At 34.2% G+C, this 16,496-nt stretch overlaps 1 protein-coding gene across 1 annotated transcript in view; it reads left to right on the forward strand.

The window, feature by feature from the left end:
- The first annotated feature begins 9,796 nt into the window (after positions 1-9,796).
- LOC145670104 (vascular endothelial growth factor receptor kdr-like) overlaps positions 9,797-16,496 on the forward strand; it is a 64,979-nt gene continuing 58,279 nt past the window's right edge. The window contains exons 1-2 of the mRNA XM_081738473.1: positions 9,797-9,850; positions 11,040-11,388. Coding sequence (XP_081594599.1) covers positions 9,797-9,850; positions 11,040-11,388 — 403 coding nt within the window. The remainder of the gene's footprint in view (positions 9,851-11,039; positions 11,389-16,496) is intronic.

Below are 16,496 nucleotides of genomic sequence, written 5' to 3' on the forward strand. Positions count from 1 at the left end.
GTGAGCTCATTAACTCATTAACTTATGTGTTACGGTATGCATATATAGGCTACTTACGTTTTCGTCAAGTGTCATTGTATCCATAAAAGTGATACTGCTACTAGATGAACTTTTTACATTGATGGAGGAATCTTCATATATGAAACAGCATCAAAGTTTTATAAGACACTCTCGTCACTAAAGAGTCATCAATGCTTTTATTGTTACTACAACTTGACGTAGGTTATACACTTTCATTCACTTGTTCTGTCCCAGTATTTTGCCAACAATCAGACAAACTTCTCCCTTGCAAACCTTTTAAAATTGTTTTCTTTAGACTTTCAGGATACTTAAAATATTTATACACATGATCTGGCATTTCATTTACATATGCGTGCTTATAGTTTCTATCACATTACTTGCAGTTTACTGATTTATCACTTCGTACATATATGCGCTCCAAACTTTACTTTTCTTTCTACCCATTTTCAGTTTTTTCTCTCCCTGAATAAAAGAAAACTTAGAAAATGCAACTAAGATAAGAGGCACGTTTACTCTCAAGTCTCAAATCAGTACCAGTACTGAACTTAATTACAAAAGGAATGGTTCAAAGCAATTTTACCAGATAGGCCTATATATTATGAGTTTCCAGTGTTGCAGGTTTGCATCCTTCTTTAACCACATTTGCATCTGGAAGATTTTATTTTGCTATTTTAGAGCCCACTATGTCTTCTTATTATGTAATCTTGAAGTTTGTAATAAATACCCAGTTTTGGGTAGGTAAATAAAATTTCGGTATTTACCGGGTATTTACCCAATTTTTAATTACCTACCCAGTGGGTAAATACCCAAGTCCCATCACTACATCGAATACGCGACATTTATATTTTTATTACACACGTAACTTGTGATTTATATTAAGTTTTTGAGTAACAATATTGGTATTGAATTGCTTTCCTGTGTTGAATAATATGTTGTGTCAAATATAATAGAGTTACTTTTTGTTTGAAAATTGAGAATTATATTTTTATTTACACGTTATAAGGCAATTAAACTGAAAAGAAAATATGTGTAAGGTAAAAGAGACTTAAAGACATTAAACAAATGGCCCTCGCGTTTATTATAGTACGAAATTTAGTGATTTCGTGTTTTCCAGTGAATTCATGGAAGCAATACTTCAGTGTAAATAAACTTAAAACAACTTTAACCATTTGAGGACCACTGGAATATGCAACCCAATAGCATTGTGGGTGTGTCATCATGAAAAAAATGTGTGAATCTTCAAGAATAAAAAACAGGGTTCTTGCCCCATTCTGGATCCCATCAGTGGACCGTCCCGTATGAACATCTTGTATAACGAAATCGTAATACATCATTTTAAACAACCCCCGTATATGGAAGAGCACTTCTTAGAAACACCTCGCAGCAGGACAAAACTCCTGGAATTACAATGCTGCGAAGTTTTTCGCTCACCAGTTTCTATTTGTGTGTGCGTTTACTCACCCATTTCTCTCTTCATATGGCCTGATTTGGAAGAAGAATTCGGTTGAGCTTAGTTTTTCCCCACTTTTTTTTGAAAGCTGAATTGAAAGACTAAAAAGCAGAACGGACTAGATGTTATAATTTGCATACCTTGTGAAAAATAATGTTTATTCATATTGCCAAGTGTTTAAACGTGATTAATATGCTTTTAATGATGTGATAATTAATCAATCAATTTTTATCTGTGAATCAACTTCCTAAAAACTAAATGTTTTGAGGTAACTACCTTTGGTCCTAATAGTGTATTCTTCCGCCTTAATTGTGAAGGATATTTATGATGCTTCGAAAAAGCGCGAAGCGGGAACATGGAGCTGATGAGAGGAGGATCACCGTACTAAGTATCATAATAAAGCCCACTTTAACTTAGTTCGTACAACCAATATATGACATAATTAGTGTTTCTAATATTAGTGGATGGGATATACTGTTTAACAACTCATTCTCATTTTAAGTTCTTACGAAAAAATGAAATAATACGAACCAGAAGGATGAGTTAAATAATCATAAATATCATCTGAAGCTACACGGTTTTCTATATGGAAATGGTATTCAAAAGAAGAAATAAATCTAAAGTTCTTATCATGAAAAAAGTGGATAGTGTTTACATTTTAATCATCCATTCTTCATATAGAAATCTTGTGCGTGGCGCGGACATTGGTACCGGTAAACAAAATCGCGTGCGGACTTTGTTCGTAATAGTTGGGCCAAGGATTAAATAATTATATACATGAATTGCGTATTTGTAGTGTAATATTATATTTGTGATTACAAGTCATAATTGTTCTAATAAATCGATAATTCCCACATCAATCAATTTAACTTTAGTCCTATTGAAATAAATATACATTAATCCAAATGTAAAATCCATGTCATTAATCCACGTCACTCTTACGAAAGTGCTGTAAGATTGACAGCGAAAGTACTTCAAAATTCTGAAGCTTCTTCTTCTGGAGCTAAAAGAGCAGCAGCAATTCTATCTAGAGGATACTCTAAAAAACCTACGAACGGACAGTGCATTGAAAACATTTATAAGGATGCAAAGGAAAATGCAGACAGACTACACTTAAAATTGCCCACTTCGTCAAGATCAAACAGAACACCAATTAGATTGGAGCAGACTGGTAATCCTTCTACAACAGCTACCCTAGAACCTGTATCAGATCTTCCAAAAATGTACTTCGAAATCATTAACTATTTGCTGAATGAAGTGTAGCGTCGTTTCTATCAGCCAGGTCTCAAAAACTAATAAAACTCTAGAAGATACTTTGTGAAAGAGCTATATGGCTGGTGGGCCTCTCTCAAGAGATTATTCGAAGCAGGAATTGGGAGTCGGATAGATTTTTAACAAGGATAGATTATGAGCTCAGCTCAGGCTGCTTCCACCTACTTTGGTGACAACTGAGTCGCTGACGACAACCAGAATATTAAAAACTATTAGTGCTGAAACCCCAACTGTTCGCAGCCTTCTCGAGCAAGTTGTTCGTCTAGGGATTTTCGTTCTCACTATACCAACTTCTTGAGCATTTACGAAACATCATTCAGATATTTGCGTCTTCTAAAGTCATATTTGAGGACGTCCATGATGCAGGAAAGATTGGCTCATCTGCTGTTGTTGCATATGTGTAGCGACCAGACTTAGATTTAAACACTATTGCAAGAGAATTCGTATCAAAGACAAGCGAAAGAAAAGATACTTTTGATCAATTTTGAAAAGAAATAAATGTAGAATTACGAGAGTGAAAATGTTATGCTTTATATAACCAATTATTTAAATTACAAAATAGCACTTAAAATTCAATATAAGCTTGAATTATTTTTTATTAATTGTGTCGTGCTTTATTAGTGTGAAGTGAAGTGAATATAATGAGATTAGAAAGACATGAATGTAACAACAAACTGGATATACTGAAGTAAGTGTAGTAAAAAAAAGTACAAATAACTGTATAATTAGAGTAATTGAATTTTCAATATAAATTTTATGAAGTCTTTAGTGAAAATAACATTTTTACATTTCTGGCGCGAAGTCAAGTAGGTAGAAAAATATTTTTTCTTATTTTTTACTTGATTATGTAGCCTGTTTTATAATGTTCAAGTTACTTTCTACTAAAAGTGCTACAAAGTTTGTAGTTCTAAATAGCAATTTCTAATATTACAGTTTACTGCAACACAAGAACTGGATTTTAAAAATATAATTTTAATTTTCTCGTAATAGTGTCCATGTGATCACCTCCAATACAGTTAAAAATATGTACCAGTATATAAAATGGTAAAAATTGTAGTTAGAAATAGTCATTGTGTGCAGTACAAATTTTACAATTTTGTATGTTGTTTTTAATTCTGATTTTAGTGGTTGAAAATTTCTGCGCCGGACCAAAATCCAGCACAAAAATACCACGGGATCAATTAATCTAAAGATATAAACTAAGATGCCTCTCATACATGGAAATTTCACTCTCATTTAACTGTTGTAGCTTCATTATATTATTATTATTATTATTATTATTATTATTATTATTATTATTAACCAATCAAATCAAATTATTGTTACATTACAAACATATATTCGTATTATCTTACCTATGTTACATTCCCGTGTCTAGTTTCAAGACAGCAGTTTGACCCTCAAGCTGAAAAATACTCCCAACGTTACTGGGTGGGAGTGAAGAAAGTGAATTTTCAAAGACATGCTACATCCCAGAGCTTCATATGCAACCAGAAGTTGCTGCACCAGAGCCTCGTAATTTTGAGCTTTAGTTTTGCCCAAAAATCCTTTTACAACTTGAACAAAAGCAAGCCAGGCATTTAACTCTTTGTCGTTTAAACTCTGATCAAACAATTCGTCATTCGTCATGGATAAGTTTGCGAATATCAGGTCCTGTGAAAACTCCTTCTTTTAATTTACCATCCCTTAGTTTTGGAAAACATTGTCTAAGGTACTTAAGTCCTTCACCGTATTTGTCCATAGCTTTTACGAAATTCTTCAGGTGGCCCTACTTAATATGAAGAGGCGGAAGCAGCACCTTGGTTGTATCGATCAGAGGCTCATACTTGACACTGTTTATACCGGGCTTAAATGTCTCTCTGGGGGAGGGGGTCGGCACTTTTTGTGAGAAATGTTTTCCTGTGGATCTTGAGTGCCAAAGACACAAGAAACAGCAGTAGTTTGTAAATCCACCTTGCAGACCAAGTAATAATGCAATAACTTTCAAATCTCCGCAAATTTGCCAACCATATTCTTTGTAGTTAATACGATTTAAAGTGAGTGCGAGATTCTCGTAAGTCTCTTTCATCGATAGAGAGTGTGCCACAGGAATAGACGGCAGCTTACTTCCATTATGAAGTAAACCTGCTTTCAGACTGTACTTAGACGAATCTGTGAAAATACGATTATCGGATGGATCATGTTGAATTTCTTATTCATTCATCAGACCATTGATGTCCGTGCATACGCAAAGGGAACCTTCCATTCTGTAGTATTCTGAAAAGGGCTTCTTCCTTTTCCTGTAGTGTGTAGCGTGTAAGTAGTTCCAGAAGCCAGTAAATTCCACTCTTTGAGTCTAGCACCCAAAAGTTGAGTTTTCTCTTTCGAAAGTTGTAACTCTCTCACTAAATACTTCAGCTCATGTTGTAGGATGAACTGAGGCTCATCTCTTACGTGGAAGGAACTGTCTCTCGGATCTTCATCTGCAGATATTGAGTTGGTGTCCTCAACGCTTCCTGTAGGCGCTGTAATATCGATAGTTTCCCAATCTTTCGAAGGAGTATGTACAGGTAAATTTTCTCCATGGGGCACTGGTCTGATCGCGGGTTGCAAGTTTGGGTATTTGATGGCACGTTTCCTCTTGATACTTCCTGCTGTATTCTTCGTATAGAAATAGTAATCATCATAATGATTCCGGGGTTCTCTCCATATCATCGGAACAATAAAAGGCATCCTTGTTTGGTTCCTTTAAGCCAGACAGTCAGAGTCGCATAACACATCAAACAACACACATGATGGGCCCAGCTTTTATCTTGATCACCGATCTTGCAGCCAAAATAAAAATAATATGCTTTCCTAACGTCATCATTTATCGATCTAATCTTCGACTTAACCATAAATACGCCACAGATATAACAAAATCTGTTTTTACATCCTCTGCGTGAAGAACTTGTCGTTTTGCACAGGAAAGCAAAACTTACAGCAACAGCACAAAGACTTATTCTATAAAATCCCTAAAAGATACTGAAAACACAGGCACACATTTCTAGAAATACGGTAAAATAAAACTGAAGTTACTGACGTAAACATTCCAAGTCAATTCTCCCGACAAAATACTTATAAGTTGAGAGATTACTTACTGCAATGCATAAGAGCAAGACTGAGCAACATAATAACGACGCAGTCGGCGCGTTTTTCGCCCGCGTCATCGTGCCGCTCATTGTAGATCCTATATTTTAAACAGGCTTCAGTGGTCTAAAAACAAACAAAGGAGGGGGAAGAACACAAGTGTCAAGCATTTCAATCATCCCCGTCCTCCCGGTATTCATTGTTATATATATATATATATATATATATATATATATATATGCCAACATTGTCAGATCGGTTACTTCGATGACAACTGAAGCCGTCCCGTCCCTACAAAATGGCAAAATTGGCAACAATGCAGAGGTTTTCTTTTCTGTAACTAAACTGACGTCGGCCAGTGTAATTAATCCGTTTAAAATTAACGATTAAAATAGTCACTGAAAAAATTGCTAATTCCTAATTTAACAAACCTAATTTTTTATTTTAATTCATAATCATAAAATAAATTTTTAGTTATTAAAAATTAATTACTTTTTCTACAAAAACCCTGGAAATGTATATATATTTTATAAAAACTTGTAAGAACTTTCCTCTGGTTTTCTTAAGAACCTCGCGGGTAAACCCACTACAGAAATGGGTTATTTTACGTTCCTTTTAGTTATATTTGGTTTTATTTTACGTCCCTTATACTTTTGGAAGTTTAGTTATATTCGTCAAAAGGTGCTCCACCACAGTGATCACGTTAGATCAGTGTTAAACTCTTGATTGTGCACTAGTTCCTTGAACATAGGCTAGTAATTAAGCCGTTAAAAATTAACGATTAAACTAATCAATTAAAAAGTTTGTTAACTCTTAACCAATTTATTTTTTTAGTGTATGTCTGATGATCGTAGTTAGAAGGTCGAAACATAACATGTAAAGTATTTATTTTTATGAATAGTACAGTCTTGTTCAGCAGTTCAGTGTTTTATTTTTGTCCTTATTTGTAAGACGTGCAGCAATGTTGTGTTGTCAACCAATTTAATTTTGTATAACCTAATATTTAATTGATAATCGTAAAACAAAGTCGTAATGATTAAAGTGAGTGATTTTTTCTCGAAAAATTATGTGAAATGAATATTTTGTTTTTGTTTTTTTGTGGTTTACTTCATGAACTTAATGGGTTATTACATTACAGAAGAGGGTTAATGTAAATCCCTTTTCCCAAAATGATTCAACTTACTTGGAAGCCTGGGACATAAACTCCTCAGCAACTTTGTAGCGATAAAATCACTATTTTGGAGGGTAATTATATGTACACCCTATTTCCAAAACCATTAGCACAATGATCATGGCTGTTTTGAAGCAAAAGTTTTCTAAGTTCAAATTCGGGTATCTTCGAGAAACAATTAAAAAAAATGCCACGTTCGAACTTCCAAGACAACCTTCGCAATCGGGAAAAATTGTTCAGATGTATTGCGTTTCTTTTTTAAGTATACGACATGTTGAAATGTTATTAAATGTAGAAAAAAGTAACATTGATTGAAATACTTAATGGTACAGTATTTCTAAACTATGTCTTAATGTCAGCACATGCTTGTTTTGTTATTTGTTTTCATACGCAAAAGAATATTTCCAATGAAAAGAAAGACAGCGAACATAGTTCTGTTATCCGTAGTAAACTTAAAAATCAAAGCAGAAAAAATCAATTGCATTTGCAACGGATATAAATGTCACTGTTTTTGAAATTCAGTTATATTTCCTCAGAAGAAGCTCGCCCAGAGTGGTCATGCTTGCTCAGTGGTAAGCCGTAAGAATTGTAATTCTAAGTTGAGTTTGGTTACTGTTTGAGTCAAAGTTTTGGTATTTAATGCTATTTTTCTCAATGCTTGAAAAAATTATTTAAAATAATTACATTAAAATAAATCAATTATATATATTAGAGCGAGAGAGAGTCATATAATCATTTTAGAACATATCTAGTTATTATGTTTAATATATAACATCTGAGATATAGTAGGTAAGACAGAATGTTGGTATATCATATGTGAATGTTAAATACAAATTTCAAAAATCATGTAATAGCAATAAATAAGTTGTATAGTGTATTTATCTGCAGCTATTTGTCACATGGAGCTTACTTCTCAATACTTTCATTGGAGCATGTGATTTACGTTCTTGAAATATGGTAACAGGCGTAACATAGTATCTTAAATTAGGTAATTTACTTTGAATGTTTCAGTAAGCTCTGACATTGTGCTCATTTTTTAAATAAAATTACTAAATTGGCCATATCATTATATTCTTCCTCCCTGTGGAACTATCCTAGAAGAATCAATGCAACTTTAATCCTCGGAAATTTTAGGAGACTGCTTTTCTTTTTGGAAACTCGCGTGTTTTATTGTGTTTGATAGTAGTTATGGATTAATACACGTTGAAAAACCTAAACTTCCAATACAGTTATTTTGTCGTCACAATACACAGTAAAAAGAAAGAAGAAGATAACAAGGATAGTCCTTAAATATAACAAGATGATTTTTCTCTTCTACTGCACAATATTTAGATGATGAAACAAAAGCTTAAAAGTTCCTAAGGAAATAAACTGATTCATGTTTAAAATATTAACTATGACTCACGTTAGTATACATCAACATATTTAATTATGAAACGTTGACAGTGGTCACTTCTATCTTATTTCCTGAGAACATTACAGCTATTAATTTCTGACAATTAAAACAAGCAGATCTTATTTTGAAGGAAGCATGATGAAAGCAACCATCGAAAACTTTTCGGCATTACATATCTTAGTATATACTAAGGAAGTCATAATTTAATGCTTAATAATTTCGATTTAATTTCTTGAGAACATTATTGACAATAACTATTATTGATGGAAGCACGGGATAATCTACTAATTCGGTTCAACATATATTTGATGATTGTCTGTTCGTCTCTAACGTAGTACATTTCATAAAACTTGTTCGATTTTAATAAAAGTGTTGTTTGAGAATAAACCCATAAAGAATTAATGGATAGAAGGACTAAAGTTCGTCCAAAGTTGAAGGTTCTCATATTCATAATATGACAGAAAACAAGTCTGTTGACTGAGGTTGAAATCGATAAAGAATTAATTCACCAAAGGAGGTAAAACGAATCCCAAGATAAAGTTTTCATGTTCATTACTTGACAAGAAAATAATTTCCACGATAATATTCTTTCAAATTTCGATTTTGATGCAAAATAGCTTAACTCCGCATTCTTAGAGTTAAAATCTGTCGTAAAAATTTGTTAAATTCTCATTTTAAAACACACATCCTATATCCTATAAAACATACATAAAATAATAATATAATAAAACTTAACCGTTCTTTGTGGAAGATAGTGCATGTTTTTTTAAGACAAGAAGTATTCCTATTGACTGAGGTAAAACGAGTCAAAGGAAAAGAAATAAATTAAACACCCGTCCTTAAGAAAGAAATTCAAGGTGACTTTTGTATTTAATACTTAAATGAATAAAATAAAATCAAAAATAGGAAAATGAAATAAAGTAAACCTGATTTGTATGAAGTATTCTCGTGTATTTTCTCTGATACTCAGAATTAAATCTATTGGTTAGGAGTCTGGGTAAGGTAATTTTCATCTCAAATTTATATAAGATATTCATAATTTTTTCCAACATTACAACATTTTATTATAAAGGAAGTGTTACTTTTACAGCCATGCTTTTTGTGTCTAAAGAAGACAAAGTCATAATTATTGTTGATATGTCAGTCAATCCCCATGATCATCTTTGGAGTTGTAATTACGGAAACACAAGAAAGAGTCTTATCATTCTAAAGCTGGAAATAATAGTATTGGGAAAGAATTTCTTTGTGATACCCTCTGGATAATTGTTAAGCGAGGAAAGCAATAGGTAAAAGGGAAAGTACTAAGACTCGGCCAAAAAGTTTAGTAGTAGGTCAGACCCCATTATTAGCAGTAAATTTCGTTTCATATTATCTCGTAATGATAAAACCAAAGTTAAACTCCAATCAAATCAAATCAAATTTGCTTGTGGAGGTGAGTGGGTTTAAGAAAGGAATCTAAGAATGCTACTCTAAATCCTGCAGTGGGTTGTCTGTTTTGTACGTACTTTTCAGTGTCATACGCAAGGGTCTTTTCACGGTTTTAAACCTGTCTTCAGCAAGATATTATCCAAAAATAAATATTTTTGATTAGATATTTTAAGAAAATATACAAACACCTTAAATGATGTGAGCTTGGGATCTTGAACCCTCTTTCCTTGACGAAATTCTGAGCACACCACTGCTACTTTTGATAGACTAAAATAGTTTTTAGTCTTGGATAATTATTGGTAATCTCATTGGCGATAATGCAACATTGTATATTAAATTTTTATTAAACTTGCTTATTGTATATTATTTTTTATATAATAAGTATTTTTGTTGTTGCAGTTGCACCAGAAGTCTTGAATATTGGATTAATTATTCCTTTGGTCATTGGAAGTATTGTATTTATTATTCTAGTAGTCGGCTTTATCTACTGTATGATTAGGTATAAGGTAGGTTTTATTCTTAACTGTATTTACCTATATGCCCCTGCTACGATTATTTCTTTGTATGTGTATGAGGAGAAAGCAAGTCATAGCTAAGATAAAATGAGGTGTGTGCAGACTCTTCCTCTGAAATCGGTTTCTAATGTATCTATAGCTGCGTGCGCCTTTTCAAGAATTTTTTTTTTCGTAAAAAGGTATTCTTAAAACAGAGAGGAACACATTCACCGAATATTTGATACAAAACAAGACATCTTTTATTCAATTGATGAATGGAAATACTTGCATTTTCGTATTGCAGAATTATATATAATTTTAAATACCATTCTCTTAAATAATATAGAAGCAAGAAGGAGGTAATACTTTATTTGTTTCAAAGACAGGGAAGCATACTGGAAATGGTACTACTCCCATGCTCTTTTTTCGTATATATAAAAAAGTTTTTGATATTTTGCTTCAATATTCTCAAAAGATTATGTCACAGCTAGCAATATTGGAGTTGAGGATAACACGCCATAAACAATAAATGATCATGAAATAAAACTCTTATTCTAATCGAGACATAACTAGAACTTCTAAATTTAGGATTCAATTTAGTGATAACAAATGTTACTCACTTCTGGGCAAGAATAAAAATTTTCTTAAAATAGTTTATCATTTCCATCTTACTTTAATTAACTATAATTTCCTTTACAGAGACGGTTAAAGCAGGAATTTTCTATGACAGAAATTGAGCACTTCAATAACGGAGCAATTAAGAGTATCAATCCTGAACTTAGAGTGGATGATCAGGCTGAACTCTTACCCTACGATAAACAATGGGAGTTTCCTAAGGAGCGGCTAAACCTAGGTAATAAACGTATATATGTTCGAATATTATTTCCTTTACAGAGGCGTTTAAAGCAGGCATTTTCTATGGCAGAAATTGAGCACTTCAATAACGGAGCAATTGATAGTATCAATCCTGAACTTAGAGTGGATGATCAGGCTGAACTCTTACCCTACGATAAACAATGGGAGTTTCCTAGAGAACGGCTAAACCTTGGTAATAAACATATACTTTATATGATCGAATATTAAATATCTAACTGAAAAAATATATATTTGTCGTGTTGTAACCTGAAAATCAGCTAGCTATTCTGTGAAGTACTTTGCTGTTGGAAGATGTGGATACAGAGTTATATGTACATATATTTATATACTGTGCATATTATCTTGATTTACTTACCTTTGAAAAAAGCGTGTAACGACATATACTAGTTTAGGTTTCCCTAAAACTAATTGTATGAACCAACATTTAGAAGTATTAATACGAAACAGATTAACAATAGAAATATGCATATCAGTATATAAATGAACAAATACCTTAAATAAACGTAAGTGCAGATCAAATAACCAAATTATATATTATTTTCAAGGGATTCATTGATTTGATCTTAGTAAGAGTTTTTCACATAACGACTTACGTATCAGACATAGTATTATCGTAGCTACTTTTGCTGAAAACAATTTACATTACATTTCATTGGAGAATTAAACTAGGTTTGTCCTGTGAAAGAGATCAGAATATTAATTCAGTGATTGCTTGCTTTCGAAGTCTGAATAAATAGTCTTGGGGAAAACTTATGGTACCAAGGGAGACAAATATTAATGTATACAGATAACACCATAACGTGAGATTCCACATCTATTTTATTAGATAGACTAAAGGTTATTAGATGACTACGTTTAAGATAGATGGAACATATTACGAGAATAGAAAATTCGCGTTGGATTCAGTGGCATGTCCAAAAACTCATTAAGATGGTGACTCACTCACACACAATATGTGATTATATAGGGCTCGAAAAATTCTGGGCGCCAGTTCACCACGTAGAATGGAAATACGAGTTTGGGGCTCAGCTCATTTAAAGTCAAAACATGTACGATTATGTATCAGATTGGCACCTATGTCGAAATTTTCGATCACCAGATCGCCACTAGTGCTTAAATATTTTAGTTTCACGATACACATTTGCATAAATTACATCTGAACGAGAAAAAATAGTCACCAAACTCTCTGATCTGATCACTGGATTCAAACCTGAAATTTCGTGTTCTGCTGGCAACATATATCAAAGCATTATATAAATGTTATCACATGTATGGCCTGGAAAGGTCAGAAGTATAGCGTTTGGAGCTTAAAAAAGTAGGTTACGTACAGGGCGGAATCAACACACCGGCGCCCAAGGCTATACTCCAAGACTCATCCTCCCTCAAAGAAAATACAGTTGACGTGTTATAAATTCGTGGTCGACCGCGAGGGTGAATTAGTGGTCGCGAAGATCAACCACGGAATTTATTTTTACATCGATATTCAGCGGAAGCATCGCTGTGACTCGTGTTCTCATTGAAGCGATATACGGAATAAAGTCTTCATTTGTATAGAATTTCGCTTGCAGAGGATTGTGTGTGTATATGCTCGAGAGGTTTTGCTGCACTTTTATATTTGATTACGAAAGACATATTAATAGAGCTAATGAGGAATGTTTCAGCAACAAGAAACACAAACGTCATAATAGGCACGTTTTAAATAGTGAATGGAAGAAAATAGCAACTGAAGTGGAAATGTCAGATAAATTATTTATTTGAGAATTATACTGTACCTTATTATTATATAAGGCAGTGGCGGTAATAGGGAGGGGTCTCTCGGGCTGAAGTCCATAGATTGTAGAATTTTTAAAGAAAAAAGAAACTACTGTTAACCATATCTATACTTTAAAACTCCACGCCCCCTCCCCCAATTCCGAGATTAATAAAAGGGGTTCCTTCTAAATTCGTTATTGATATAAGGTTAAGAAATACCTGTAAAAACAGGCACGTATCCATAGGAAGAAAACGCCGAATAATGGAATTGCAGTGCCGAAACCTCATTTGCTGCAGTAAATACCCCGTCCACCTGGAAACCTGAAGACATACCTGATTTATTTATTTATTTTTATTTTACCGGGAAACGATTTCTGCTGCTGAAAGAGGGCATTTCTTCACAAAAAAATGGTAAAATGTAAAAGTCTTTGATTTATTGTAGAGATGAACAAGAGATGAGACTCAAATATTTTTGCGAAGCAAGAGATGAGACTCCTGCATTTCTTATATCTCGTCTCTCGTCCATCTCTATTTATAAACTTTTTGGTCCTTTCAATTTCAAAATGTGGTTTCGCAGTGATTTTTATGCACTGACGGAATACTTTCAGACGCGTTACAGTAATGTTTCTCCTCAAACTGAGAACTAACAGCAAGGATGCGACCTCCCCGTTATGTGCACCCTTCATCCATCGCAACCTAGACATCGAGGTAGCGATCGCGTCTTAAACCTCGACCTAGATCGCGAGGTATCTTCGGTATGCATTTACCTTAAGGCTGGTGAGATAGCTCTCGTTCAATTGGGTGACGCCTGGTCATCCTATCGCCTTCCAATTGTCAGTGTTAGTGACTTTCTTGACCGGAGTTTGATACCTCTTAATTCAGATAGCTTCCCAATTTCCTCATGATGCTGGATCAACACCGGATAATTTAGTAATCCATCGAATGAGTAAGGGGACATACATACCGAAGTCGCGCGTCAACAATTCTACTAAGCAGGAACTCTGAAACATATTGTAAAACTTTGTGTAATTTCGTCTCATATAAGGAAGAGGTAGAGCAGTTAATAAGAAGAGTGTCCGGAATCGTTTCCCACTACCAGTTTTATTATAAAAATATGAGTATTTGTACAAAATACTATACAATTTGGTCTCTATTTAAAAGGGTGAGTAAAAGGTAGTCTTTGACCGAGTGGTCGCAGACAGGATCTCCAACAGAGCCCCGTAGCAGGCTAAGAGGAGTGGAGTTAAGGAACCAATGCTCCGTAGCAAGCAGAGGCAGGTTAAGTTGCCAACAGAGCCCCGTAGCAGGCTAAGCGGCTGAGGTTGGGATTCCCAGACAGAGCCCCGTAGCAGGCTAAGCCAGGAGATAGGATAGGCGTAGTCCCGTGGCAGACTAGAGGCCTGGGGTTAGGTTACTCCAAGAGTCCCGTAGCAGACTAGTGGAGGGTCACCAGAAAACTGGTGTCGAGTTGCCTTCGTCCATCCAATTTATAGGGTCCTTTTGGGTGGCGGTGGCGCTGCTGCTCCGATGTCGTCTTCTGCTCCGTGGGAGGGGCCAGAAGCCGTCGTCTGCATGTGATTACAGGTCCCTCTGGTGGAAGATCCTCTTGCCGAACCATGTGGTGTTGTTTGTAAACATTGAAGCATGGAACTGCTTGTTTACGACATCACATAGGATATTACACCCCCCTGGCTTGTTTAAAAACAAGCCGAAGGGTTATTTTTCTTTATATGAGGGTTGGCAACACTGATGTATCACACACAAAAAAAGCACTAAAACATTAATAACACTTGCAACACACAAAAAAATCACTTTTCGGAGCAGTAATAAGGTAGCGGAAGAAAGCACTAAACAGTTAGTCCCTAATCACAGGCAGGATCGGCGCATTTTAATATGTCACTTCATTTTCCTCGAGGTAGGGCTGTTTTAAGCTTTGGCTTAATACACATATATTAGTTCACTTATAGGGAATGGCGTTGGAGCTTGTACTGTCGGTTGCTCCATAGTTAAAATATTGGTATTAAATGTGTCCATCGGAATTGGAGATATTTCTAAGCGAGGCGTTTTGGATATTTTTTTTTGTAACGAGCGAAGACGGATATATAATATATAGAATTATAAGAGTTAGGAGTAATAAAAAAACTACTATTGATACTAAGATATAAAGATAATTTACATTGGAAATTTCTGATTCGAACATCGTGATTTCTTGGTCACCCTGTATAAGGTGTAAAATTTCTAAAATATATGTGTGAAAGATATGTATTTCAATAAAATAATCCAATTTTAAATGTCAATGACAATAGTAATGATGGTCCTGAATTCCTGATCATCCTGTATAATGTAGAAGTGGTCATAAATTTTGGAACGTCCTGTAGAATATTTATATTCTATGTTGGTGGCACTATTTAGCTCAAAGAATAAAGAAGTTGTATGATTATAAGTTGATTGTCCCTGTGAAGGTCAGTTGCCTTTTAAATGCAAAAATGGAGATATCAGCATTCTTTTCTTCAGCCGTAAAATAAATGAATCAGCTTTTTATAAAACAAAAAGGAAATGAATGTTTGTGTCGTTATGAAGACTGTTTTATCTGCTGAAATCGCGTCTCTGTATTTTCTTTCTTCTTAGTGCTGAGTACTGCATTTTTTTTCGCTCGTGTAGAAAATAAAATGAAGTTATTTATTCTTGTTCTATATGATCTCTATATTCATGAAATGGCTTGATCCGGTCCACTGAAATCTCCTGTATTGTTTGACGATATGAATTTGGAAATTTGATCTTATAAAGATTAGGATTAACTCTTTCGATAATTTCTAGAGGTCCTACATATTTGGATGAAAATGATTCTGGTATCCCAACTTGACGATTGGGAAAGAATACAAGTACTTTCTGTCCCTTATCAAAATTAGTTTGTTGATGTCTGCTGTCAAAATATTTTTTTCTGTTTATTATAACTTGCGATTAAATTATCCTGAACGATCCCTCGTATCTTATTCAAATGTTCTTTGTTGACACATAATGTTGGAGTTGAAACTAATGCAATATCAGAGATGGTCTTAGGTTCGTATCCATACATGAGGAAAAAAGATGAGTATTTAGTTCCGGCTTGCACAAATGTATTAATTGCGAATGTTATGTATGGAATTAGTTTTGGCCATTGATTTTGATTCTCCTGTACAAAAAATTTAAGAGCGTTCTGTATTATTCTGTGGAATGTTTCCACTACACCCAGATTTTTGTGGTCATATGCTGGACAAAATTTAAATTCAAAATTGTAGAATTTTGCTAAGTTTTGCAGTCTCTTAGCGTTATGTACAGGGTTTCTATCCAAATACAGGTATGAAAAAGCTCCGTACTTAAGAATAATGTCATATATGAGAAATTGTTCAATTTCTTCTGCTGTGATGTTGTCTACAACTCTGGTGACACAGTATCGCGTGGATATTTCTATAGCAACTAGTATGTGTTTGAATTTTCCATCTCCGACTTTCACTCGCCCAATTGAATCGTACTGCCAAGCAGTGGCAA

The sequence above is a fragment of the Thermobia domestica genome, chromosome 14 (assembly GCF_964235325.1).
Source record: "Thermobia domestica chromosome 14, izTheDome1.hap1.1, whole genome shotgun sequence".
Taxonomy (NCBI): Eukaryota; Metazoa; Arthropoda; class Insecta; order Zygentoma; family Lepismatidae; genus Thermobia; species Thermobia domestica.